We start from the raw sequence: 27,583 nt of genomic DNA, 5'->3' as shown, positions 1-27,583 counted from the left end.
GAAGGCGAATGTGGCAGGCAGAGCGACAGATTTACATATCCCTATGCACGGTAGCAACACCGGAGCGATGTGACACAAAGCAACGCTAAGCGAGGCCAAAGAGGCCGTTCTAGCGACACAAAACGAGCGATTTTGTCGGTTGAAGTGAAGCCAGAGCGACCCCACACCTGCGATGGATACGGAGCGACAGTTATTGGGAGTTGAAAAAGCTGAACATTTGTGTCTTGTCATGCCACGACAGCCAATCAGGAACTGGGTGTGGCTGTGGCGTGGGGGTGAAGGAGTGCGGCGGAGACAAAGCTGTTTTAATTCAACATGGAAGACAACCTGACAGTGGTGGTCTGCGGTCTATGTTGTGACGTGAAAATGTGGGGTGCAAAGAAAAAAGAGCCGTTTTACACCTCCCCAATATGGAGAAACCATGTGGTTGTTTTGAAGGATTCCGATTGGCTGAGATAGGCTTTAGCTTTGCGGTATACACCAATGTGTTTGGCATGTTCAGAACAACATTCAGTGGCGGATTTGTTTGGGTTTGTTCAGATGAAATCTTCTGAAAATGATCCAGAGTGTATGATATTATTTTTAAAAACGATGTGGAGAAGATAATTGTTTTCATAAAGACGCGGCTATGTGTGGCCCCATTTTTACTGAGAAACTTTAATGCAAAACCTTTTGAGTCAAAAGAAAGGAAGTGAAGTCTTAATGTCATAGTGAAAGAGATTACATTGGTTGTTGCAGCTCCTTGACTATTTTTATTATATTTTGAGAAAAGCACAAAGTATAAGAAACATAACAAACTAAATTAACTGGCACCACACTGAAATATTGTCATGTTTGTAAGAGAAGTACTCAAATGCAGATATACAAGCAACATTCTTTAATAATAATAATAATAATAAAGGAAAAACTTACAGATATAGAGACACAAGGAAAATATGCATAAAGCACAGGCAAACAAATTGAGAAGCTGAAAAAGAGCTAGTATATTGGAATAATCCAGCAATCAACAATGACAAATGATGAGCATATACTGTATACTGAGGGACAAGTGGAGATCACACTGGGTGCAGGCAAGTTGATCAGGAGAGCATAAGAAGCAGCTGGAGTGCAGGAAAGCGGAGGAAGGGTGACTAATTCATACGAGTGGAGCAGAACTGCAGTAACAACTATCAGACCAAGGGGAAGTCTTACAGAGAACTAATTATTTCCAATGTACAAAGAACAGAAAACAAGAATAAACTAAAAAACTAAACCTAAAGGAATTAACTAGTTTGGCAACACTAGTGATGAACATAGGTCTTTTATTATGTTCTATAGGGCTTGCCATAAACAAGATAGGTCTTGTCTTGCATACACTACCGCCACCTTCCAAACAAAGTGGTGGTAGTGTAATGGTCTTTGGTCTTCAAGACCTTTAACACTTGCCATAATTGATGGAACGATGAATTTTCTCTGTAGGAGACTATCCAGCCATGAGTTCATGACCTTTACCTCGGGTGCGCTTGGGTTACGGCATTTTTGATTGTGCCAAGTGCGGCACAACCAATTATATTTTCACTGGGACAGATTCAATTGTTTTAGCTCATTCCCCTGTGTGCATACAATCATCAATCAAAAGCTGAATGGTTTATTTGCTTCAATAACTTTTTTTTGATCACTTTTAATGGTCTGACCATTTTGTTTGACAAAAAAAAAAAAAAAAGAAAAGTACAGGAGGTAACACAAAGCTTACTGGCAAAAACTAGTTGGAACTAAATAGATCTTGCCGTCTAGAAAAACCAACACTGCCATATTCTGAACATCATTTGTAAATTAAGTGGGACATTCTTAACAATAATATGCAAAGTGCTATTTAATTACATTTTAAAGCTAACATGTGTTCAAGCATATACATGTCACATACTTTATTTTGGACTGAGCCACTGTATCACCCTTCTAAATGGCTTGTGTCCAAAATAGGTACAAGACACCCCTATTAATTAATGTTTTGTTGCTATTCTGGTTCATTTTTTTGCGCTTCTAGTAGTTATTTTTATTTTTTATAATGCTGCTGAATTTATATATGGCCAAATGCATCATAAAAAAGTTGAATGCACACCGCACATATTTTTGTGCATAAAGGCACATTGTGTAAAATAAGATCACCACTTACAAGACACAGGGCTTACAGCTTTGTGCCAAAGCTACAAAATAGCCAGTTAAAGCAAAATGTCTTTGGGCCGCTCAAGCTATTGTAACTCTTTATAGGAGAAAGATGCTTGACGGCATTCCATCATCTCAACACGTAGTTTCATAAATATAATGTGCAGTCCTGCAAGATAAAAGGAGAACATAAATATTATTGTCCATGAATCACTGCATTTGCACATAAAAGAGTGCCAACATTGTATCTTCAAAAGGGCTGACTGAGTTATCACATACATCATGGCTGCAAGCACAGAGCTTAATCTCGTGGATTTTCAGAAACTGACATCAGACTCTCTCTTTCCTTAAGAGTAGGTGCATGCCATTTTACTGTGATGTCTCTTCAATTAGATGTCGAATAATTTTAATTACAGCTTAAAAGATGACATCCCATTTTAATATTTATATTTAGGGTCCCTGAGCAAGACCCTTAACCCCAGATTGCTCCCCAAGGGGATGGGTTAAATGCAGAAAGCAAACTTCATTGGAATGTATGTTGCAATGACAATAAAGATGGTTATTATTTTCATATTTTTGGACTGGTTTGTAAATTGAGTAATTCTTGTTAAACCACCAGAAAGCAGTAAATCAATGACTACCAAAGCAACTGGCAAAGCACTACAGTCCTCTAACGTGATTTTTGCACAGATAATTTTTATGTGGTGCAACCCCAGTTCCTCCCTCTAACAGGTTTAGTCAGTTGTCAGTCAACAATTCCCAGACAATATCTGAAGCCCCTGGCAGATCCGAGTTTTGGAGCAAAGCTTGGATGAAGATGAGAGAGTATTTGGAGAGAATAGGAGGTCTGCCTTCCATAAAAGATCTGGTATCCTGTGAGGCAGCTTCACTTCATGATCATAAATTGTCTGGCTGAAAACCGAGGGTTCCGTCATATCCCGACGTAGCAAAGAAATTTCAAAATCAAAAGACGAGCTGGCGTTCCTGGTGACAGTTTAACATCGTAGGGGGAAAGATTTCAGAATTCTGTTCAGTTTTGTGGAGGTTTTGCAATGAGAAAAGGCAGCTCCATAATGCCTGGAGGTCAACACAAGTTGAACAATATTAGAAAAAAAAAAGAAAGAAGCTTCCAGCTTAACCCTTGAGATATGAGTTGGCATATATCATCATACTTTAGAGCCATTTCTTGAAGGAAATGTACTTTTTAAACAAATTATAATCTGCATTTCCATTGGTCTTCAAAACAGTTTTCAAGCACTTTTAGATCAGTTTTTCTGAAACAAAAAATAGCATTTTGAGGCACTAAATGAGTGGGGCACGATCATATGGATAATGATGTAGGGTCTGTATCTGAACCAGGAGCGCTTGCTCCATTTGGCCAAATTTGGTCCTACGCCGCTGTCCGCTCTTTAAGTTAAATACATGCAGTGTGCTTCCAAACTCAATGAGTATTTGTGATAAAGATTTTCATCCTTTTAGAAATTCAGATATTTTGAGTTTTAAGATGAATGTCTGTGATTTGGGACTATTTGATACAATGTGATAGCCCAGACTCCTTCATCTCTGGACCAGAGTCGGTGCAGCGCTGAGGTCCCTGGCCTTCTCCAGGCTTGTGCTGAGTCTACCTCCAGTCCATGCGTGTAATGCTGTTTGTAATGAGAAATCTAAACAGGGAACAGCAGTGAGGCATGACAGGAATGTGTTTCCATTGGACGGGGCTCTGTGCAAGAAAAAAAAAAAAAAAAACAGAAGAAAGAAGAATAATATAAAGAGGCAGAGATGAGTCAAGTAGGAGAGTTCACTCCGGCCAAAGCGGAAGACTAATGTTATTGTACATTTGCTGTCACTCTGCCAGTCCTCCCTCACCAATTGGTTCTTGGTCTTCCTACCAGCTTCCCCCCCCTCCCCCCCTCCCGTTCCCTCTCTCTCCCACTGCTTCTCCATGCTCTGTTTGCTCAGGTGGACAGTGACACAGTTTAGAGGGAGCTCCAGTCACCCCCGCCTCCTGCTCCTGGCTGTGTCATCGGCTCTGAGTCTGAAGTCGAAGTCCCAACCAGGTCCCCCCAGGGTGGGAGGGAGCAGGAAGTCGAGCGACAAACACTAGGAGGTAAAACACAAACAAAGAACATGCAGCAGAAATACAAAGAAATGAGCAGATTAAAAGAAGGAGGGGGGGGGGGGGCAGAAGATGACGGCAAGATGAAGGAAAATCCAGACCACCCATTTTGAAAATTAGAGAGTGGTTGTGGTCTCCCGAAGCCGTTTTGGTTTATGGTCCACGGAGGATGTCTTGAAACAGCTCTGTTTGCAGTTTATTTTATCATGCCACACTGTCTCGGAGCTCTCTGTCAGGAATCTCATTCTGCAAAGACTAATTACAGTGTAAACACTGCATTAAAGCGTGCAGGCCACTCCACTTCACTATTTACCTTTTCTTCCAAACAACTCTGACATCCTTTCACGGATTGATTTTCTTCATAGAAACCTCCTTGGCTGATGTTTATTTGTTTTGAAACTGGCATGCACTTCTTGCTGAAAAAGATGGATCCAGGTTTTTGGGGGAGAATAACAAAGCTCGGTTTGAAAGACACAAGGTTCGGTCCCACCTGCGACCTGCAAACTGAATTTCAACCCGCAGCTGAGGAAAACCAGGTCACCGAAAGAAAAGTAAGCGTTTTAAAAAGAGGGGTTTCAAAAAGCTAGTGTTGAAAAGCATTCAGCAGATGCACTGGGTCGTAAAAGCCTTGACTTTATAATTATTATTTTTTTAAGTTGCAAAAAAATCTCTGGGGAAACAACTGGGTGCAAAACTTGAGTCTCTCATAAAAAAAGACAACCAGGAAACTGCTTTATTAGCACATGGACTGGTGCTGAGGAGTGGTCACCCAGTGTCAGTCACCTGCGTGGCCCAGCCAGGGAACCTAATTGTTACCACATGGTCCCAAAGGCCCGGAAGAGAATGCTTTTTAAGGCCAACCAAAGAGTTATGGCCTCCCAGATCTTTTAGCATATAAAATAAACACGAGAACTGCTACTGCAGGCAAGTTTACGTGAAATGTGTCACTGTTGGCGTCCTCTACATGCATTTTGTTCATTTCACAGAGCCTGCATACGTTGCAGTCTATAGCTGGGATGTTATTAATAATCACAATTCTTGAATTTCTGAGAAAAACTCTGCAGGTTACATTTATGTTTTTCGCAAGGATTGGGATTATTATGTGACAGGCAAAAACATTACATGCACATCAAGGTTTGTGTTTCCTCTGGTCAAATTAGTTGGCCGTTTAATATACTATAGATTTTGATTTATTTTATTTAAAAGGTCAGATCAAACCAGTTGATCATATCTCATTGTATTAATATAACAAACGGATACAGAGAAGGAGAATATGGTTTACTATGAAACATACTGCGGTATGTAACTTTAAATGAGCTAATTCCCATTTCTCTTTAACAACTCAAAGATGAGACAACATAAGAACAGCATTCAAAAGGTTAGGTATCTATGCGGTGAGCTTTCTATTGTTTATATAAGAAACAGAGGTTACCTGCCACCATATGTGAGAGAAGATTCACTATAAAAAGGACTTTTGTTGTTTTAAAAGAAGGACAACTTGGATATTGAGGTGCTATTGGAGCTACCAGCACCGATAAATGATCAGTCTTGTGTGTTTCTTTCCAAGAGGAAGTCGATCCTACAAAGTTCTATGACAGACAAAGACTGAAAGCTCAAAAGGATAAAACAGAGCAACTCTGCTGAATCCAACCTTCCCGTTATCTGCTGGATTTTGCGCTCACTCCTTTTTTGTTGCAGCCTTAATTAATTATAAATGTGTCCTGACATACTATAAGTTTGTACATCAAGTTGCTTTGCATTGTCTCTGTACTGAAATGTGCTATACAAATAAATTTGCCTTGCCTTTCATTCATAACTCTTACTGATACTAAAAATAGCCACGTTGATGGCTTCTTCCCTCAATAACTGCTTCCACACAGAAGAGTGGTGTCATTGCAGTGACCTGGGAGAACTTATGTACAGTATATATAAAGCGTAACAGCATCTCATGATATCTGATCTTGCAATATTAAACGTCACCTTATTTCTCTTCAGCCTAGCTTGTTGCTGTCATTGTGTTAGGGGTTTCAAATACAAAGCTACCTGCTTTTAGCTTGACACAATGGATCTATGTTTTAGACTCTTATTTTGAATTAAAGCTAGGGTCGGCGACTTTTCCGGAAGTCTCCCCAAGTCCCTTTTTGAACAACTGTGCATGTGCAAGACTGTCTTACCTCGCTACCTTAGTCCAGATCCACTCTGATCTTATTTATTTCTACTGAGACCTTCCTCTTCTTCTCATAAACTCTCAGCCATGTTCAAAGTATACAGTAAGAGCAGCGGAGCTATGACGAACGACAAATAACACCAAAGCTAACTGCTAACCTAGCAGCTAAGCTAACGGATACACAAGCACTAGAAGCGCACATGCTCAGCCAGCAAGCGGAAACTAACAAAGGACGTGGACACACACAGTGCCGTTACATGAGCGCGTCAGAATGACTGGCATGTGGAACAACCAATAGATAAGGCAATACACCCGGAACATGAGGGACAGAGGGGGTGAGCGCAGAAACTGAACAATCATTGCGCTTCAGTGCAAAGAGCAGTGATTGGTCAGAGTTTTACAGGCCTGCAGTTTGCACAGAACTTATTTTTTTAAACCTCCTTTTTCTGAATATATAATGCATTGACTACTTTCAGGATGGAAGGACAATTTTATCCAGTATAAAAAAAAGTGTTCCTGGATTGCCAACTGTAGCTTTAATTGAGGACATGGCTACCAAGCTGTGGAGCCATTTTGTGGATTATTCCGTCAGAGACCTTCTGTGGGATGTACAGCAAGATTTTGTTACTTACACTTTGCGGAAGCATTGACGACCTATGAATTGTTTATCTTTTTGGGTTCTTGGTAAATAGAAAGAAATGTGAGCTCTGTGAGAATACGCTGACTGGCTAACCATAATGATTTTGAAGACTTAGACTTAGACAAACTTTATTGTCATTTTGTATGCACAGAGTGCATACAAAACGTAATTTTGTTGCATACAGCGTAGGACAATGTAATGAGATTGCAATTGACATAAAAATAACATTACAATATAGAGTGCAGCAGTGATAAGAATGTAACAGCGCAGGAGAAAAGCAGTTTTTTTAAAAAGTGTGCAGAAGAATGGTAAACCATGTTTATAGTGCAAAGATAATGGTGCAAAAAAAGCATTAATTTGTTAATTAATGTTGGCAGTGCAAAATAATAGTGGTACAAAATGCAGTACATTTGCTGTGTCCCTCAAAGCTTTTGTGCTTATGGACTACTCACACTGAGCTCTGGTTTTTAAATGTTTTTCTGCTGCATCTGATTACCTCTACCTTAAAGTAAATAGATTGGACCGTACAATTCTACACTAAAAAGAGATGAGCTTTAAAATATGGTTTGACATTCATAAAACCTTTATTGTATTTGTGAAAACACAAAAAAGTGAGTATATTTTCAATGTTTTCTGGTGATAGGAGCATGTTGGAATGTAAAAAAAAGGATGAAAACTACAATATTTGAAGTATTCAAACCTGGACTGAATTATCTTCAACTAATTATGTAAAACACAGTTTGTGATTATTTTTGACTAGTTTTGATAATTATTATTCCCTTTACTCTTGTTTATGAAAACACTGGAATTTTAAATGTTTCCAAACTATGGCTAAAATATCTTCTTGTGTCCTGCTCATGATCTTAATAATGTTTACCTACTAATCTAATGAGCTGATTATCGGACACTACATAAAAAAATAGAATTTTGAGTCACAATAATATGCTTTCTATAAGGAATTTAGCTGTTTTGAAGTCAATGCATTGTTAAGAGTACTTTGGTGTTCCTGTGTGTTGCAGCGTTCTCTTTAAAAAGGTTTGACTGATGTGTATACGTTTTGTGCGATTCCTGCGCTGACACCTGAGGAGTGTTGACACTCAGGTCGGGGCCGGTGTGCCCGGCAGCTGGCTGGGAGGTGTAATAGGTTGTCTTACAGAGCACAGACAGGAAATGAACCCTGGTATCTAGCTTGAATCAACCACATCTGGACTCAATTATTCATCCGAGTTGTTTTTGGCTGGTGATAAATGATTTCGTCTCACTGCTGACACCACTTCTCGTGTGCAAATATAACTATGATATAGCTCAACGTAAGAAAAAAACATAGACATAAAAAAAATTCTACTTGACACCAATGTATTGATGTTGACGCAATCCTGAAAATATTTGGGGTTTTCAGCCTCCTCTCTCTTTTCTCTTTTGCTCTGAAGTTATTCTCTTTATTGTGATAAACTGTGTTCATGGTCCATAAATCCGCACAATTCCTTCTGTACTTTCAAAACAGAGCAAACACATTATTATTCTTATCTTGACACAACGATCTAACGCTGAAACTGAAGTATTTTGGTGCACTTGTACACTGGGTGGAGAAGGGCAAAAAACATTCAGAGTCCAACTAAAACACTGGCATTTCTGGCGTGACCGCAGGAGAACGCCTAATGGCTCCTTGGAGGCTACGAACTGTTGACAGTTAATAAGTCATAAAATTTCCCCTTGACGGGGATGCTAGATTCCATCGGCAGGGTACACACAACAAAGAGCCGGAAAGAAAACGGCTTTGCGATAGATATGGGCTGGAATCTCTCAATGGCTTCAATAGAAAGTCTCTAGAGCATGTCCTGATTTCAGAACTGATTGTTTTTCTCTCTAGAGTACATTGACTTTTTTTCTGCTTTTGGAGAAAATGGAACATTGAGAATGGAGACAGACCACTGCAGATGACTGACCTTCATATGAACACCTTATATGATAGCATTCGTCATCTGTTTTCCTTCGCCTTTGGGTTGTTTGCCATTGTAACGGCGCACAGCAGGGCGGCAGTGCTGACCCGTGCTGTCCTCTGCATTTCCAGGCTCTGCTGTGATGAAGGGAAGTCTTTGCCTGTGTGATCCCTAACCCCTGATGAGGAGGGTTCTCAATTACAGCTCCGGGGTCCTCCGAAGGGCCCCTCTCTGCTCTTTTACCATCACTACTATTAAACCCCTGCATAGGATAGCTTCCCTTAAAATGAACAGCTATTTTCTGAGCCAAACTCCACCAGATTACTTAAACAGTCCCGTCTGTTTTCTTAAATATACCAAGCACGACTGGTCAGAAGGAAATTTATACCTGGTACTTATTTTATAACCAATGGACTTGAAAATGTTAAGTAAGATAGTCACAAGTTAAACTCCGACCGGCCAGTAGGTGGAGCACTCGCTCGCTCGCTGTCGTTCCAAACCTCGGTTGTACTGTTTGCCAACTGGGTGCCAGGTTTGTTAGCATTAGCAAACCTTTAACTTATCTGTCTAGAAGGAAAACGTCAACCTCCACGCTCAAAAGTTTGATCGATGTTAACCCTCGTTTTGTTAAGGTGGGTGTGTGGGTGGTGGTGGTGGTGGTGGGGGGGGGGGGGGGCGGGCGGGACAGCATCAGGATGGGGAAATACCTCCTGTTGCGCTAAACTTTTTTATTCCATCATGATGCACTGAAATCGAGGACATTTCAGGGGACAGCTTTTGCCGGGGACAGCTGATCCGCAACAGGGACTGTCCCCGGAAATTGGGGATGTCTGGTCACCCTGGCTTGGATGTGAGAAATGTAATGCCGAGAAGAAGCCCTTACTCAGCGCTATCAGGGAGCTACAATGATCTGGCAAAGCCTGCAAGTATATCCAGCTGCAACCATTGACACGGCAAACCCCCCACCCCACCCCCCGTCCTACAATACAAGCCCAAAGAGTTTAGGGCTAGGGACAGGGAAAGGCATATTTACTGGGGGGCGTGTTTTGAAGTGGCTGTGACTGCAGATAAACCTTTTCTCAACGCATGAGCTCCGTCTCACGTGACTTCAACCTACCATTGCTATTGGTGCAGAATTCTTTAATTTGGAAATTGACATCGTAACCAGATGTAAATATTTACATGTTTTCAAACCATCAAAATTTATTAAACAATTATTTATATACTATATGTCTATTTCTCAGTAAAATTAATACTTTTGTTCTGCATCACTTAAGACGTTCTGCGGATGTATTATTTATGAAAAATTAATCGTTTTGATGAAAACGTAGCTATGACTTTTAACTGTGTATAATTAGTTTTTAACAAAAACAGTTGAAGCATCCCTGCATTTCGGTGCAACTCCGAACTAAAGCAGAATCCGAAACAGAGGATGTGGCAGATAACAGTTCTTTTTCATGTGCTGGAATCTCCTCACATCTTATTGGCATCATTTATAGCATAATTTTCTTCTCAACCTCAAGTCTTCATAATATATACAAGAATTGTATATATTATTATCAACCATATATTGTGGGAAACAAACAATAATATGCATCATAGTTTGTCTCCTTACAGCTGTTGATGTTCATGCTTAGAGCCCAGGCCCTATGTCTATGTCTAACCCTACTATGAAGGGTAAAACGTCCATGGAGGGTCAGCGTGGACTCCACCAAGCTCACAGTATGCACATAGTACACCCAAGTATGTCGGAGCCTTTAGGCAGCCCTTTAGGCAAAAATACACCTAGTAAGTTAATTCAATATAAATGTTACGTTTACTTTGGTCTTGGGAAGAATATTTAGTGCGCCTTAAAATCCAGTGCGCCTTATATGTGGACAAAGACACACAAAGTGCCTTTCGCTGGAGCCAATGGTTCACCGAACTAACTGCATACTCATGTATATATATATATATATATATATATATATATATACATATATATATACATATATATATGGCCATTTACAATCCTTGTGCTGACAAGTGTAAGCTTACTTTCAGTTCAGTTCATCGACTTCATCGCCTAAATATTCTGGACTAAATTCACAACTTCTGTATTAACATCCTGTTTTGTCTGAAATAGAGATTTCAAAATTCATATAAACTATTCCCAGAGTGAATTATTTTTGTATAAAAGCAAAATGAGTCAGACATGGTGACTGAAAAGAAGCCCATTAAGACTGTCTGTAATTGCAGCCACTTTTAACTGACCTTCAGTCTGGTATTCCTCTTAAAAAGAAAACCTTGCTTCTGTTCAAACATAAAATTGTCGTTCCCATAAACTGAACCCATCTGGGCTGTTATTTAGGCTGCCATGTTCTGAGAGAAGGTTTGATGTATTAGAAAGAATAAAGGTGCAAGTTCATCCCTCTGCTCTTCTCTGCAGGTGCAAACCTTTTTGGGGAGTCGTGCCCAGAGAAAGCCAAACCAGGGTTAAAGAAATACTTTGTTTAACCTTTTGGTTTGAATTTGAGCATTTACCTTCAGTGTAAACGGAGAGGGGCAGATTCAGAGGTGGGTTGTAACTAGTTACATTTACTTGAGTAACCTTTTGAACAAAATGTACTAGTGGTTTTACTGCACTGTACTTCTTACTTGAGTTATATTATGAAGAGATATCCCTGCTCTTACTTGAGTAAAATTTCTGGCTACTCTCTCCCTTTTTGAGTATCTTCACTGAATAGAGTCTTTCAACCAAAAATGCACCAGAGAGACACGCTTCTACAATCAATATTAAAGTGAGATTTCTTTTTTGTGCAAAAGCATCTGCTGAGCTTTATATTGAAAAACATTGTTAAGAAAAGTGTGTCTTCTGCCTGAATTTGTTACTTTGCAATTGATATTGTTTGTGATTATTTTATGTTAGTTGCCAAAATACCAGAACTTGTACACAATTTTATATTTATGCCCGACAGATTACATCATTTTAAAATATTCATAAATCAGTTGTTATGACCAGTTACTCAGAACTCGAGTAGCCTCCTTACTAGATACTTTTTTTTTTTACTGTTACTTGAGTAATTTCCTAGTTGGATACATTTTACTTTTACTTGAGAAAAAATTTTGTTGAAGTAGTGCTACTCTTAGTTGAGTAAAGGTTTTGAACACCTCTGGATTACATCAAGACTGGATCTCCATGAAGACTGTGTGGATAACAGCCACACACCCTGTGGTCACTTTTTATTGTCTTTTGGCTTTCTGTGGAACATTTTTTAAAAGTTGCTTTGGGGAATGTAAACCTTCACACTAAACTGAACGCTCTGCTGGTCCACAGGCTTAACACGAGGTTCCATCCATTTGGTAAACATGCATGCTGAACTGGAAGGCCCACACATACATTTCCTTGGTTGTGTATTGTATTCTGTAACTCCTGTATCTGATTTACAACTTACATGGAGGTTCACACGTAACTGGAGCTAAAGTTTAAGTTGGATTTTGTGAAAAGCTGTTAATGAAGTCTGACTGTGGTTAAGGCTAATGATGGGAGGTCCAGCTCTTGTTGATGGATTGCCTCTTTTGGCCTGACAACCTTAAGGCAAATGGCTTTCCAGTTATTGTCACGCTTAGGCTTTGGTTTTCGCCTAATTTAGCACATTGGCGAGCAATTTTTTTTTTCAGTGTTTTAATATTCATTTATTTTTCTCACTATTGTTTAACGTTTTAATCAAACCTTTAAAACCCGAACCTTGCTTACATTTAAATCCAGTTCCCCATCTCTCTGTTGCTATGCGTACCTGGGATTTACCACTGCGCCCCCTGTCCTTTGGAGCATTTTGCCTCCCAGCTCACACATTTCTTTCTGTTAGTGAAGATTAAAGTTAATTTTGAATTATTTTTGCTTCAAGAATTTTTTCAAATTATCAGGGGTCAATAATAGACAAGAGATCCAAAATGTCCGTTTTCTTCACTCTCACTGAATTAACAATGGCCTCTTTGCTCCCGCTTCCAAACCAATGAAAGATATTTTTTTTCATCAAATTCTACACAGCATATTTTCCCAAATCTCATTTTATATTAAACAACGCGTCTGAGAAACTGTTTTCATTTCTATACGGTGTTTTCACGTCTCTCAGCGAACGGACTACTGCGGCGTTGCTTTGACAGGTGTCTGCGCTGCGTTTCAAGACACGGGGTTTAACAAGTCGACTGGACGCCGCAATAACCCGGCTCCGTGTCGATGATGAAGTACAGCTATAGGTTGTGGAGAAGAAAAAAAAGAAAAAGAAAAAAAAAAAGCCAGCGAGAGTAAAGACAAACTCCTGCAGCTCCACCTGAGAGCAAAGCCAACAAAGTTCTAGCTGACTCCTCATCGTCCCTGGACATCCACAGAGGAAAACTTGTGTTTTTTGTGTCCTGTGGGGTTGAAAGAAGAAAATCTATTTACAAAAGCATGAAAATATTTTATCACTAGCAGCAGGGGCAGGAGTGTTTTAATGACCTGATCCACAGGCCTCTGGCTGGCTGTGGGCTTTCCCAAACTGCACCGAGCTCAGTGATCTGCCTGCCAACCCTTGGGGCAGCATTGAGATGAAACAGATAAGATAATTGTCCCTAATGAAACCCAGATTTCTGTGTATGTCTGGACCAGAACTAACTGGGACGTTTTTTTTTGTTTTTTTTCTGATATTTTTCTGGAAGGCGGGGGGCGGGGTTGGGGGGTGGGGGGGTATTCCATATTGATCTCGAATTCGGAGAGAGACGCTGTAAGTCAGTCGGTAATTCAAACCAGAGCTCGCCGCACCAGTCCGTGGAGCTCTGATACCGTTTGAAGTTCTTGCGAGCAAACGCTGCTCCATCAGCCCGCCGGACCCTGTTGTCATGACAACTCTAATTATCTTCTTTTTACGGGCCTGGTTTTTACACAGGAAGGGAGCCATTATGTTCTTTGGGCATTTGCATCTCTCTGGGGCAAGTGTTAAAGGTCAGGGAAATGAACCAAAATAAGAGTACGAGAAAGCCAAGCAGTGCAGTTGGAAGAAAAGGTGACTCACTGAAACAGATTTCTTTCTTTTTTTTTTTTTTGGTGGGGGGGGGCATTTCTTGAATTACTCACTAGAACATGTGTTTCCAAGGACAGTAGAAAAGGATCCAGCTCTCTGTAGATTACAAAAACGTCTCCAAACCAGAGGGAGTTGCCTTTTTTAAATGTCCCCCCGTTCCAAGTAACACTTCAGTTACGTTTTGTGTGCTTGGAGTCATAAATTAAAGCTCTGCATCATGCGAAAAAAGAGATTTTGTTTTGGTTTGAAAACTGCACACAAAAGTGGAATACTTTTTGCTTTGAAGCATCCACCGACTCTTTTAAATCAGCATGTAATTTTATTAATGCCTCGGTTTTGCCCGACGGCAACACGTGTCAAGTTGCAATGCATTATTTATCCTTTTAATGTGATAACACACTTGCAATGCAAGACTAACACAGGACTGTTTTTCCTGACGGCTTTCCAGTTTAGTTCAGTCGTCTTCGCTGGCGAGGAGGCGCGTGCATTTCTTTGGCAAAAATGTTCCCCAGAACCGGACTGATTGAGAAAAAGCAGAATCTGGCTGGAGACTGAACTGCTGCTGTCCCGTGAAAGATGAAAGATGCTTCTGATGTCTTGTTATAGCTATGCATACTTTTGCAAAAATCGGATACGGACAGCCATTCAACATGAGAATTAGGTTCGCCGAATCAGGCACGCATGTTTCATATACTTCAAATAGATCCACCAGTTGAATTTTGGCAGGAAATGTAGGATAAATGTAAAACTGGTGTGGTGGTTTAAACTTTGAGTTCTTCCAAAACTGTTCATATCCCTGAACTTTAATAAATGTTGGTATTTTTACAAAGCACAAATGCCGGTGTGACTTATTAAGACTGTGTTTGATAGGCCGACACAAAGTAGTGCTTAGCAGGGAAATGGAAGGAATATAAATGATTTAAAAGGTAGATTTCTCTGAAGCAATATTTGGGGGATTGGCAAAGGAACAATTAAATGTAATGTAAAGCCTAAAGAATAAACCTTTATCAATAATAAATTAATTATAATAATATAATAGTAATAGTAATTAACTTGGTTGGAATGGTGCGGCCTAATGTATTTAATAATCAGATTAATAGTAATATTAATTTGTACAATTCAGCGCTTGGAAAACCGCACGTCACCAATTATGAATCACGGCTGGCAAGTTTACATCAAGTATTTCAGCCATAGTCAAAAACTGTTTTACCATTTTGTTTGCTTTTGTCATTTGTTGCTCTCTTTCTTTCTTTCTTTCTTTCTTTCTTTCTTTCTTTCTTTCTTTCTTTCTTTCTTTCTTTCTTTCTTTCACTCATCTCAGTTCGCTCGCGCAACCGATTTCGACCCCTCCTTCCCGCATGTCAAACGGCAGTCTGTCCAGACTCAAGTGACGTAATGAGGGGGACAGCATTCGGTCTGATTCCAAACATTGATCTGCTTCATTCTGTTGAAAGTGAAATCAAATAAAAATGTTTGACGTTTCTTTTGTTTTAGGTAGCTACTTACTGGAGCTGTTGCTTGTGCTTTATGGACACAGCTCCTCTGCTCCTCGCATGGCACTGCTGCGGTGAGGGTGTTAGCCATGCGTAAGATGGACCAAACCGTTGTACCGACAATGGTTTGGGGAAAGGTATACATATATCCGTTTTTCCCTACTGTAGCTGAATGTTGGATTTCCTTTTTTTGCAATTTGCTTTTTTTTTTATTTAGGTTCCTCTAATGATTTATTGGGAGGGGTACATCAAACTTTTTCCCAGTGTGGGGAGGGGTCCTGGCATCCCCAACCCCCCCTGATTTCTGCCTATGCCTCCACACCAGTCTCACATCTTTCACGGTCTCCCTCGGGTTTTCTTCCTGAATCGCCCTGTGTACAACTCCAGCAATCTACCCATCATCTGTGATCAACTTCCCCATCCCTGTGGAAGAAAAGCCTCCTCACAGTACAGCGTTGCTGTGAGGACGTGCTCAGGGGGATGTGCAGTGTTAGTTTTCTTCCATCTAAGTCTAGAAAGTTTTTTGTTTTTGTTTTTTTTTATCTCCTGCAGTTGTGGCTTTCTTTCTTGAATGGGTTTCTTCCACTGAGCTATATAATACACTGGAGTGGTGATTTTGCCGAAAAACTGAAGTCACTGGCCGCCATCTTGCTACTCCCTACTCTCACAGAATCCCATAGGATTTGGTTGCAACAACAAGCAGTTTTCTGGCTGTGTGAAAACGTTTCACAGGTAATTCTACAGTCAGTGGATGTACTAACACTATTAACTACTAGGAAATTAGGTGCTGAAATATTTTACATGTTATTCATATTAAATATATATATGTATATATAAGTATGTGTATATGTGTATATGTATATATATGTATACACATATGTAAATATATGTTTTTGTACATTGTTATTTATATATTTATAAATGTTAAACAAATATATTTAAATGCATAAAATGCAAAATATTTCAGCACATGACTTTCTCAGTACTTCATATTTTTAGAACATAACATAAAACTATATGGCATTTGACATTTTAAAAGTCTTAAGCCCCCCCTGAACATGAGAAAATCCTCGTTATTCGATGCTGTAGCGCACATATTCCCTAGTTACTGGGGGGAAATAGGGAGTACCAATATGGCGGCTGGTGGCTTCAAAGCGACTCGTTCAAACAGACGGTGATTAGCACTCTAGTGTATTATATAGCTCAGTGGTTTCTTCATGTCGCTCCTCCATGTAGACCAGATTTCTGCAGTGTGGGACCAATAGTGGTTTTTGTCAACAGGTCTTTGCTTCTTCTCTGTTTAATGCTCTCCCTGACCGGCCAGCCTGTCAGTCAAGGCAGATCTCTATGAGACGGTCAGTACACGGGATATTGTTTCTCAATCTAACCCTTTGTTAAGCTACCCCACGCCTACGTCCCTCGTTTGCCTGTTGTCTATTGAGACTAAAATGAAATTGATCACAGCTAGAGCTTGTTTAGTGAGCAGGTGGTTCTTAAAGAGGTTTGAAGACAAATGCATGTCGCCTGTTTTTATTTCTAAAACGATACACCGCTCTGTGTTGCTCTGTCACGTAAAATCGGAATAAAATACATCGATGTGTCAGGGTGTGATCAGACAACATGTCGGGAAAAAGTTCAAGGACTATGAATATCTTTGCAAGTTGTTGTAATATTTGCAATATCTTGGCTAAACGTGAACATTGAGGGAACAATATAATCAGCGGCTATGAGCAAGGTCAGCCGTGGTGCTGATTGTATCAGTCTGAGAATCGGGCCTGAATAAAGAGCCTTAAGTGGTGCTGCTCTGCCAGGGGGTCACAGATAGCAGCGAATCAAAGAGGGAGCCAGAGGTTGACCAAACAAATGGTCCTGCCCCTGTCCCTCATGTAAAACTATCTGCCAAACACCAGTGGTCCTCTTTGAACTTGATTTAGCACCAAGGTCACAAAGAGCCGGTCATGTGTATCGAGGAGGCTGTGGCCAGCAGCCTGACAGCAGGCAGATAGAGCAGATAGAGGCCAGTGTCCTGCGTCCGCACTGTGCCGGCCTGTTACTTTAAACATCTTAAAAGGGATTTTTTTTTCATGTTCATTTTGTTACAATCAATGACATTTGCATGCATAAAAATGGCAAAATTTTATATGACAAATTTTCATACATGCTTACAAAAAACATTAGGTTATACAGTAACAATTTGAAAAAGTGGCTTTCAGAAGACATCAGCAACCGCGTTCAACGTCATATTTGATAACAATGTGACAACTTTTAAATGCACTAAAATCAATATTTTTCAGTAAATTTTGCAATACAGAGTTTACATTTGCTAACCTTGTTATCAAAAACAGCATTTCTTTTTTAATTGTTGATGTTCTTGTCATTGTCTTGGACACCTGACCTGGAAGCGTCGCTGTCAGCCGACTGAGGGGACGCCGTCCTGCGCGTGAGTCTCCTCCTGAGATGTGAGGAAAATACGCAGTCAGAACTCATGTACAATATTAAAGCCAAGCGACAAATTACTTAAAAACTGTAAATCATCCATTGGTTGCGGCTTTGTTTTAAGGATGACAGTGTCATTAGAGGATCCTAAAACAGAGATTCTGAACGCACCAAAAGGTACATAAATACACGACGTATTTGTAACTTAGAAGGTGCAATTTTTTTTACTTTGCAGCTTGAGTTCAATACGGTGTGTTGCGCATTCAAGTCTGTCATGTTAGTTGTGACTAACATGACAGAAGTGGTGCTGGCATTCCCATTATGACTGTGTTTTTTTTTTCTTTTCTTTTATGGTGTGTACTTATATCAAACCAATGTGTTTTTCGGTGTTCTCCTGTGTTCATTCTTACTCGAACACCAACATGGACAGGGAACAAAGTTTTCCACTGATATCCAATTGGATTTTCCCCGCTTCCCCCATAATGCCACTTCCCTGCTAAGAGCCTAATTATCTGAATGAGAGGGAAGTTAAAATGACACGAGGGGAATAAGGGGATCTTTGTAACGCTAGGTAACAACACATCAATTATCAGCGTGACATTAGACTCCTGTCTCCCAGAGCTGCCGGGGCCGGTGGGCCAGCAGGTTAATGAAGCCAATGGGATTAATACCCAGGGAGTCGAGCGCCTTTAGGGACAGGAGCAGGGATGCTGCCTCATTAGAGGCCTGTTCACCCCTTGGGGGCGGTGGGGGCAATATGCAAGGACTGCACGTTTCATTCCGTCGTCCTCAATAAGGGACAGATTGTGCCATGCCTGAATTCACATGTAAGCGAAGGCCACTCAGATTTAAAGCTTTTACCAGCTTTGTGTTGCAAAATTGCTTGTGCTGGTAACGTAGTCATATTCATGTCCGTAAAGAGTCATTCTTCTGCCAGAATTAGTCAAAAATCAGGTCTGAAAGATTAATCCTTTACCTAATACAGTGAACGATTCCGCCAAGAAGCAACGAAATTTTGTATTTCCATCAAAAAATAGGAAATATTTAGAAAAATTAAAAAATATTGCACACAATCAAGGGCTGTCATTATTATCAGTAACTCGTAGGCTCATTTTCTACTGACGTAACTTAGTAGGAGGAACATAAAAACAAGATAAGACAAAGATACTAACACTGATTAGACAGTCTACTGTTTCTAAAGGGGAGTTTTCTGAGAAAGCGCTGAACAGTCAAATATTACCTAAGCTAACTTAAATCACAAGGTTTTCTTCACCTCTCTCAAGGGTTGTGGCCTGATTTGGAAGAGAAAAGCAAATCAAAGGATGGAGCAGTTTAATTCGTCCAAAACACTTGAGGACGTCAGCTTCTCAGACCAGAAAGCCACCTCAGAACACCTGTGTCACCTGTCCGGCACCCAGACTGGATCACCTTTACTTTTCACGTTCACATCTCAACTAACAGAGGAATATCAGCCAGCGTTGCTTCAGCCAGAGAGGGTTGTTCTAGGGCGAGAGGTAGCGACTGACATATCTGACACAGAGGGTTACATATTTAGACAGCACGCCGGCTTGCTCTGGAACCAAATTCAAAAGTTTATCCCGAGTCTCAGAACTCTTAGGCCGTCGTGGTTTTCTGGAGAGGAGACGTAAACAGGTCTGATCAGCCAATCAGAGATGGAATTTGCAAAGCACGTGGCCATGTTGCATTTGCACTGACGTTTGGAAAAACTCAATCCATTAATATTTAATTCCAGTTGTTTAACCTTAGAGAGAGAGAGAGAGAGAGAGAGAGAGAGAGAGAGAGAGAGAGAGAGAGAGAGAGAGAGAGAGAGATATGTTGTAGATGAACCTATGTATTGCAAGCTGGAGCTTGAATGATATAATCATTCTGCTGAATAAACAGACTCCCATTATTCACTATTTAAAGTTTTGAAGTATCATGAATTCATTTTGGATTATTTTGAAGCTTTGTAATGTTTATAATAATAAAATAGACCACACGTATAAGAGATACATACACTGGCAGGTGTTCAGGTAAGATTTTTGACTATAGGGCCGTAAAGACTTTGACGCAAGAGGTTTTTGTGGCCAAGTGTAAATAAAGGTAAAGTCTGAACTGGTGCCTAAAATTATCTAGAATCTAAAAGATTTTTGAATATAATTGAAAATTATATATTTTTATGAGTTTGTGCATATCATACAGGGACTGATAGTTGCGTTTTATGATTTTTATGAGATTCTCAGCCCAGTTTCCAACCCTTCCCTTCTTCCCTCAGGAAACAATACTTTGTGTTTCATGCTAAGCCCAAGGCAACAGTTCCACCCGGTCCTGATTGAACATAAACAGAACCGTTTGAAATCACTGCTTTGGACTCCACTCCATCTGTATGTTTATACTTCCTGCAAGGGGCCCTCTATTTATGGACAACTGAGGAGCACAAATAATCATCCCCCTCAAGTGAAAGATCTGCTTTTATTATCTGCAAAGTTTTGCAATGCCTTTGTGTACGCTCACGCTGCCTTCTGATTGCCTGTTTATTATTCCAGCGTATCTGCTGAGCCAATTGGAGAGAGAGAGATCTGGCCAATTCGTAAAGGTGCCAAGCCTTTTTCTTTTTTTTTTTCTCCCCAGCCCCTTTCCTGTCCGTGACATCATTGTGTATACCTCTGAAACACACCGATCCGTGTCTGTTCTGCAGCCTGGGTGGCACACATCACGCGAAACAAAGGTTAAACACAAGGTGCACGCTCTGCGCTCTGTGTCATTTGGATGTCCCGGATGCTCGTACCAGAGTCCTGGCATCACTTTTCCTTTTCCCCTTTGTTGCCTGCATGCCTCTTTCTGTGACTTGTTACAGTTACAGATGAAATCGCTCATTTATTCAGTGTAGCATGTGGCGACAAGCCTCAAAGCAGCCTTTAAATTGACACTTTGGGATTTTTCTCAGCAACCAAAGTGTTTGTTTTTGTGTTTGCTGAACAATCCCAAGATTTTATCTTTTCAATTTTGTGTGCAATCGTTTGCGGCGAAGGCAAAGACCTTGCAGTGTTTTACAGTTCAGATGAGAGTTTCTCGAAAAAGAAAGGCAACTTAATTCACTGGGAAGGCTTTGGCCAATATTTTATATTCCCTTCTGAAAAACAAAGTTTAGGGGCTGAAACAGGTTTTTGCTTTTACAGGAAAAGAGGCATATCGTTTAATTCAACTTTCTCTGAAGTAGAATAAGTAAGGTAAACTACAAAAACAGAAGGTTTTTAGCTTTTGGGGCAAATACTTTGGAGGTCAAACACACTGTTGCTTTGTTTTAAAGGTTCATTCTTTCCTTTTCTTTCTCAATAAATCGAGTTGTTGTTTTTTATTTAAAGGTTGGAAAATAATGCTGTAAATATTGTCGAAGGATTTTACAAATAAGTTTGCTTCAGGTTAATATCATGTGTATTGTAATGCATTTCAGTTATCGTCCCCATAATATCTTTGGAAATTAGGTGTGATCCATGAGTTTCTGAAATACACCTGTGCTTCCACATGAACGAAAGATAAAACTTGTCAAAGTATTAAGTTAATTTCTCTTTATATAAAAAAATACTTTAAAAAAAGAAAAAAAAAACATATTTATTTTATTGAGTCACTCACACAACCTGAAGCATTGAGTGACAAAAGTCAAGTTCCCATCGTTACCATTATGTTATTACATTAACAAATGGCAATTCAAAGGCGTTGAATATATACATTTAAATGTAAAACCACACTTTTTTTTGTGAATGCCAAGCATTATTTACACATCAAAAGAAAGACCAATGTTAAATCGTGTCAGGATGTATGCTTATATGTCTTCTCTAAAACCCCACAAACATCAAATGGCCAATGGTGGACATGACTATAGAAATTATAGAATACTTTCTTTTTTAGTGTTGATGTATTACCAAGTTTATTCACCTTGTGTATTTTTCTGTAACTTATTCCTAAAATACTTTTTCTGTATGAAAATTTTTTCTGTATGAAAAAAGGCAGCAAATGTATACAGACAAACTTTCTATGATTTTATTATCATTCTTTCAACAAGGATATCATATTCTATGTACACTCACAAAAAAGTGTACCATGTTTAGCTCGTTTAGGTTTTCTACCTATTTTTCCTGTTTTTGTGAACAACCAAATTTATGTTCACGTGTTTAACACATGATACGCCCTCTCAGCAATCAGTCACATTGGTTACGTACTCCGCAATCAACAGGGAAGGTTTGCAGTGTTGCTGTCTGTTTCTATTTAGCCTCTCATCTGTTTTTTTTTTTTTTTTTTTTTTTTTTTTGCTTTAAGTCCATAGGAGCATTTTTTTCTTCTTTTTTTCAGATCAACTTCTCAAATATCTACTATGCTTGCCGTGTTTTAGGCTAACTGCACGTCTCAAAAATAAATTATGAAATATATATTGTTTTTTTTTTATAATTTTTAAAATATATCTGAAAATTACCAAATCAGTAGTTTTGCACAATGTGCTTTGCAGCTGCATAACAACTTTAATTACATAATTAAATAAAAGTCCAAAATCTGTGTAAGTTGACACTTGACATTTATGAACTGTTAAGGCCGTTAAGGTCGTTTTCTAAAAATACTTGTAAATAAGTTAGTTGTGGAAAAAATAACTAAAACAATGGTTGCTGATATTGTGTATGTTATGTGTCACCTGATAATAATAATAATAATAATAATAATAATAATAATAATAATAATAATAATAATAATAATAATAATAATACATTTTCTTTTTCTTCTTCTTCTTATTATTATTGTTGTCAAAAATGTTAGCCTTTTTAAAAAAATAAAAAGTATCATATTTAGGTAAGCATCCATCTATCTGTGCGTCAGGCTTAATGGACCCTGCATTGATTTTTTTTTTTTCTGAAAGCCTGGACGGATCCATTTTTTGCTCCGTCTCGCAGGTACTCTCCCCCTTTCAGGGGCCTCCTTCCTCTTCCTCACACAGTCACACACGCCTCACGAAGTAGCTGCACTAGACTTTGACTGGAGCAGGACCCTTTCGTGTTGGATTCTTGTGAAAACATCCCCGTCCTTCATTTGCGCTTTTTGCTTTACAGCCAAACAAACAAACAAGTACCCCCCCCCCCCCCCCCCCCCCCCTTCCACACACACATATACACACTCACACACACATACACAGCCATAAGCAGCAGCAGACTCCCTTTTCTTAAACTTACCGTCTATAGTCTGAGCAAAGGCAGTTTATCGTCTCATGGAGATATTCCCTTTAATAATCCACTCGGATCTCCAATTTGCTGATATCATGAGGGGCTTTAAAGGTTACAGACCGAGGGGCCTCGCGGTGTGCAGACCGAGCAGTTCGGAGCGCTCTCTGCAGAGCTATGCGCTGAACGGCGAGCCTCTGCGCACTCTGAACATCTGCTCATTTCACGTGACTTTTTTTTAAAAATACTAACATCTGTTCTAAATAGGTTTCATTCTGCGCCTCTGCATCGTGTCAGTTGCCAGCTCCTCTCTTTCTGAGGCAAAGGGGAAGGAACGGCTTATTTTACGCCGCACGAGGAGCTGCGTTTGAAATGCATTCAAAAGCAAAAACGAGCTTTTTTTTTTTTTCTTTTTTCTTTTTTACGCCAGCAAAACGGCTCAGAATGTTTGCGGGTTCAATTCTCGTCCTCTCTCCTTCAGCCCTCCGGTCCTCGCGCTTCCAACGTGTTTTTGTTGCCCTCGCGTACAACACTCTTTAGAGCACCGCATCCTTCGCGGCCTTCTTGAATTTCATAGACATCTGGGAATTCCATACGTGCCTCGCGAGCCAATTACACACCTACAGCCGCGCGCGCACTTTGATTTGGACCGCGACGAACGTCCCCCGCCCCCTCCGGATCGGCGGAGATCAATCACAGCGCGATAACTGTGGGGCTCTGAAAGATTTATTTACTGACAATAATCGAGGAATACCTTGTCTGTCCAGGGCGTCCGTTGCGCATGCGGATCTCTGGGGTCTCACACACACACACACACACACACACACACACACACACACACACACACACACACACACACACACACACACACACACACACACACACACACACACACACACACACACACACACACACACACACACTGCAGGCCGCTGCTGCTAAAAACGTACACGAAGCTCCTGAATGGTTAGCAGGAGGCTGAGGGCCACTAGCTGACGTGACCTCGGCGTAAGACACAAGCTTCAATCCAACTGTAAACAAGGCGAGGAAAAGAGAAACACGATGCTTTTGGATCTTTAATTCAAATGCAATTTCGTGAAAAGCTTTTCGTCAATATACACCGTTTTATTTTTAAGAAAATTGGGTGAAACCTATCAAATTAATGTTTTTTTTTTTTTGATTTGCGGCACCGTGACGCATTTCTTTCGAGTTCCTTTGCAAAAGAGAATAAAGTTTGCGTTTATTTTCGACCCTATCGATTGGGGGCATTGCAGTGTCGTCATTAATTTTAACGCAAGCGAAAGGACACGATAGTTCACACCACGCGTGAAGCTTTATGGTTTATATTCTCTTCGCAATATTCACAGTATTGTTGGAGAAATGTGAAAATAAAGATTTGGAGGGGGGAAAAAAAGTCGAAGTGAAGAAATTCCATCGTCTTTTTCTTTATTGCAAAAAAAATATATACAAACATTTACAGAAAACACGGTAATATAAAAAAGTGGAATGTGTTTATTATTATTATTTTTTTTACTTCTTTTCCATTCCAGACACAGGATTTATTTCTCAAGATAACAGGTTTCTTCAATAAATAAATAAATGCATTCTGAAACTTTTCCTCTTTCTTTCTCTCTTCTTTTTGTTGTTGCACAGGTTAGTTCCACAAAGTCACCCATCAGCTATAGGCAATTTGGTCTCATTAAAAAAAAAAGTCAAAATGTATGCATTCAACAAAAATAAAGACAGAATAAAAGAAAAAACAAAACATATATTTCCAACATTCTTCGTCAACAACATTGAAGCTCATCAGAATGGGGGCCCGGCCTCCGGGCCTCTCTATATATTTATATATTTCAAAATGGTCCCCACGCATGCAGAGCCTCAGAGTCGTCTTTGGTTTGAGTGATCCCATGTTTCCAGCATTGGACTCCAGAATGTCCCTTCAGAATTTGAGAAGCAGATTCAGCAGTCATACCTGTGGGTTACACAAGGGGTTATTTGGCATGACACCCAGCAGAAACGCAAACGTAGCCCCGGACTACCGGATCAAGAGGCTGCGTGAGATTTCCACAATCACTGGAAGCATTTCTATTCAAGTTTGGATCATGCACATCAGTGGAACACACCCTAAGCGTACCATTTTGGGCAGGAAAAAAAAAAAAGAAAGAGAGAGAACAAAACGTCTCCAGATGCTAGTGAGATGCAGACATGGACCAAGCGCCCTCCATCCTCCAAACGGAAAAGGCGTAGCTCAGCCTCTCGTGAGCCACATAGCTGCAGCTTGACATCTTGGAGTCCAGCTCGTCGCTCTGCAGCACCTGGCAGAGGAAGTCGATGTACCTGGCCGCGAGTTTAAGGGTCTGTATTTTGCTCAGTTTGTCCGAGGGCAGCGTGGGGATGATCTTGCGCAGGGCCGCGAACGCCTCGTTCAGGGACTGGGTCCTCTGTCGCTCCCGCACGTTGGCCATGACGCGCTGCGACTGGAGCTCCTCGAAGGACTGGGGGCTGCTGCTGCCGGACTTCTTGCCTCTCTTCCCCGGGGTCGGGCTGTCCGAGTCGTCCCCGCTTTTCCTGCTCGTCCTCCGCTTCCTCCCGCCGCTTCTCTTCGGCCGCCTGTCCGGCTCCCCCTCGCTGTTGCTCAGGCTGTCCACAGGAGAGACGGGGGAGCTTCCCGACTCTTCCCCCAGATTTTCCTCAGACATCTCCCACCTGAGAGGACGCAGGGCCAGAGAGGGCTCCGAGAATTCACTCCCCTCTCATGAGAAGTCAGGGAGATGGTCCACCTGAAAGATCCGCCGCAAAACAATCCATAAATAGGCTCCTTGGAGGAAAAAACTCTTCTGTTAGTGGAGAAACTTAAGAACTTCTTATAGGCTGCATGGAGTAAACTTTTTTTTGTTGTTTGGGAGAACGGGATTGGCTGAGATGTTGGAATACGCGGATTGAGGGGCGGGAACATCCCAGAAACCTTTTGGAGACGCTCTGCGCAAAGCTACAGTTTTGTTTGTTAAACCTTTCAGAGGCGCATCTTAATAAATGTGAATGCAAAAAAAAAAAAAAAAAAAAAAAAAAAAAAAACACACACAAAAAATATTTCAGTTATTCAATTGTAAAAGTGAAACTCCTGTATTTGGCAGATGCATTACACACACAGATGTATTTAAAGCCTTTCTTTCTGTTCATTCAGATCATCACGTCTTAAAAGCTAATGAATATCCAACCTTCAGTTACCCAGAGAATAAAATAAATTGACCCAGAACTATTTTATTACGGCTTGAGGAATCATGGTGTCCAGCAGACAGTTACCGACACCTCATACAAGAAAAGTTTACGCCAGGACCTGGCCTTCAACCTGGGTCGTTCACACAGTGCTGTACACATACAAATTCATGGAAAGTCGAGTGGAAGGAAAAACGATGGTAGATAAGATGCACAAGCAATAACGGTAGCTGCAGACTAACTAGTGAAGAATAAACGACATGCCATTTACACTTTTGATGATGTGGATCTTCTTTTGCATGAACAACTGCATCAGTTCAGTGTGGGATGGAGGTGATCAGCCCCTGGCTCTGATGATAAGTTAGTAATGAAGCCTTAGTCGTCGTCCCCCCCCCGAATTTCTCCGTGAGGTTTAGGACATGCAAGTTTTTTGGCTAGGGTCATAGAATCAAGTTTTCATACTTTCTTCAGTGTCCATTCTTTGGTTTTCCTGATTCAGGAGTAGCTTAACGCTAAGGAATGCAATCATTGTAGTCCATGTTGTGGATATGTCTGCGTGTGGTGGCCCCTTAAGCACTGACTCCAGCTCCAGTTCACACTTGATGGACCTCCTCCATTGTCTTCAATTATTTTTGTTCCCAGTCCTTTCAAAAGTGCATTTATTCCTGTTGCTTGTAGACATTTTCTCAAGGTCTGGTGGACAACTGTCAAGTCAGCAGATTTTCCCATGATTGTGTATGACATATTATTTCTGCATTAACATAATTTTACCGGTCAACTGTAATATACACATTTTCACCAAAACTTAATCCTGGATTGTCAGCAGCTGGAATTCATGATCATCTTAATGAACAGACATACAAACCGCAATATATCACCCAGTGTGTAATATTCTATAAAATATATTAGTCATACTTTTCATATTAAATTATTAAAATAAATATATTTTTTTTGCAAGATATTTAGATTTTTTTAAATTGAACCTGTACATCATTTTCACAATTTATCAAGGAAAGATCATCAAAGACACAGACCTGGACCAATGCACTTGTACTCTTGCGTGTGAAAAGAGCCCAAAAAAACAATTAAACCTCTATAGCTGTAAAATAAATTATGCACTTTCGTTTTTCAGAAAAATACAGCCTTGATTTGAATATATTTGAGTATATTTGTTAGTATATTAG

General features: G+C 40.2%; 1 protein-coding gene and 1 long non-coding RNA gene across 2 annotated transcripts; both read right to left on the bottom strand.

Annotated features, from left to right (window-relative positions):
• Positions 1–1,169: 1,169 nt before the first annotated feature.
• Positions 1,170–23,590, bottom strand: LOC110368546. The gene is made up of 3 exons (XR_002428173.2): positions 23,193–23,590; positions 17,869–17,992; positions 1,170–2,311 (listed from the first exon to the last, which is right to left on the bottom strand). It is a non-coding gene; the product is annotated as an uncharacterized LOC110368546 (long non-coding RNA).
• A 1,134-nt stretch (positions 23,591–24,724) lies between these two features.
• Positions 24,725–26,038, bottom strand: twist1b (twist family bHLH transcription factor 1b). The gene is made up of 2 exons (XM_021316409.2): positions 25,318–26,038; positions 24,725–25,155 (listed from the first exon to the last, which is right to left on the bottom strand). Exon 1 carries the CDS (start codon positions 25,880–25,882, stop codon positions 25,373–25,375), a length of 510 nt encoding a protein of 169 aa, XP_021172084.1. The 5' UTR covers positions 25,883–26,038; the 3' UTR covers positions 24,725–25,155; positions 25,318–25,372.
• Positions 26,039–27,583: the final 1,545 nt, after the last annotated feature.

This window comes from Fundulus heteroclitus, chromosome 3, assembly GCF_011125445.2.
Source record: "Fundulus heteroclitus isolate FHET01 chromosome 3, MU-UCD_Fhet_4.1, whole genome shotgun sequence".
NCBI lineage: Eukaryota > Metazoa > Chordata > Actinopteri > Cyprinodontiformes > Fundulidae > Fundulus > Fundulus heteroclitus.
The sequence above is the reverse complement of the archived record's forward strand: the minus strand, read 5'-3'. Positions and strand labels throughout refer to the sequence as shown.

Bases quoted from the DNA above. Each gene is read 5' to 3' on its own strand.
- twist1b (XM_021316409.2), bottom strand. From the start codon at position 25,882: ATGTCTGAGGAAAATCTGGGGGAAGAGTCGGGAAGCTCCCCCGTCTCT.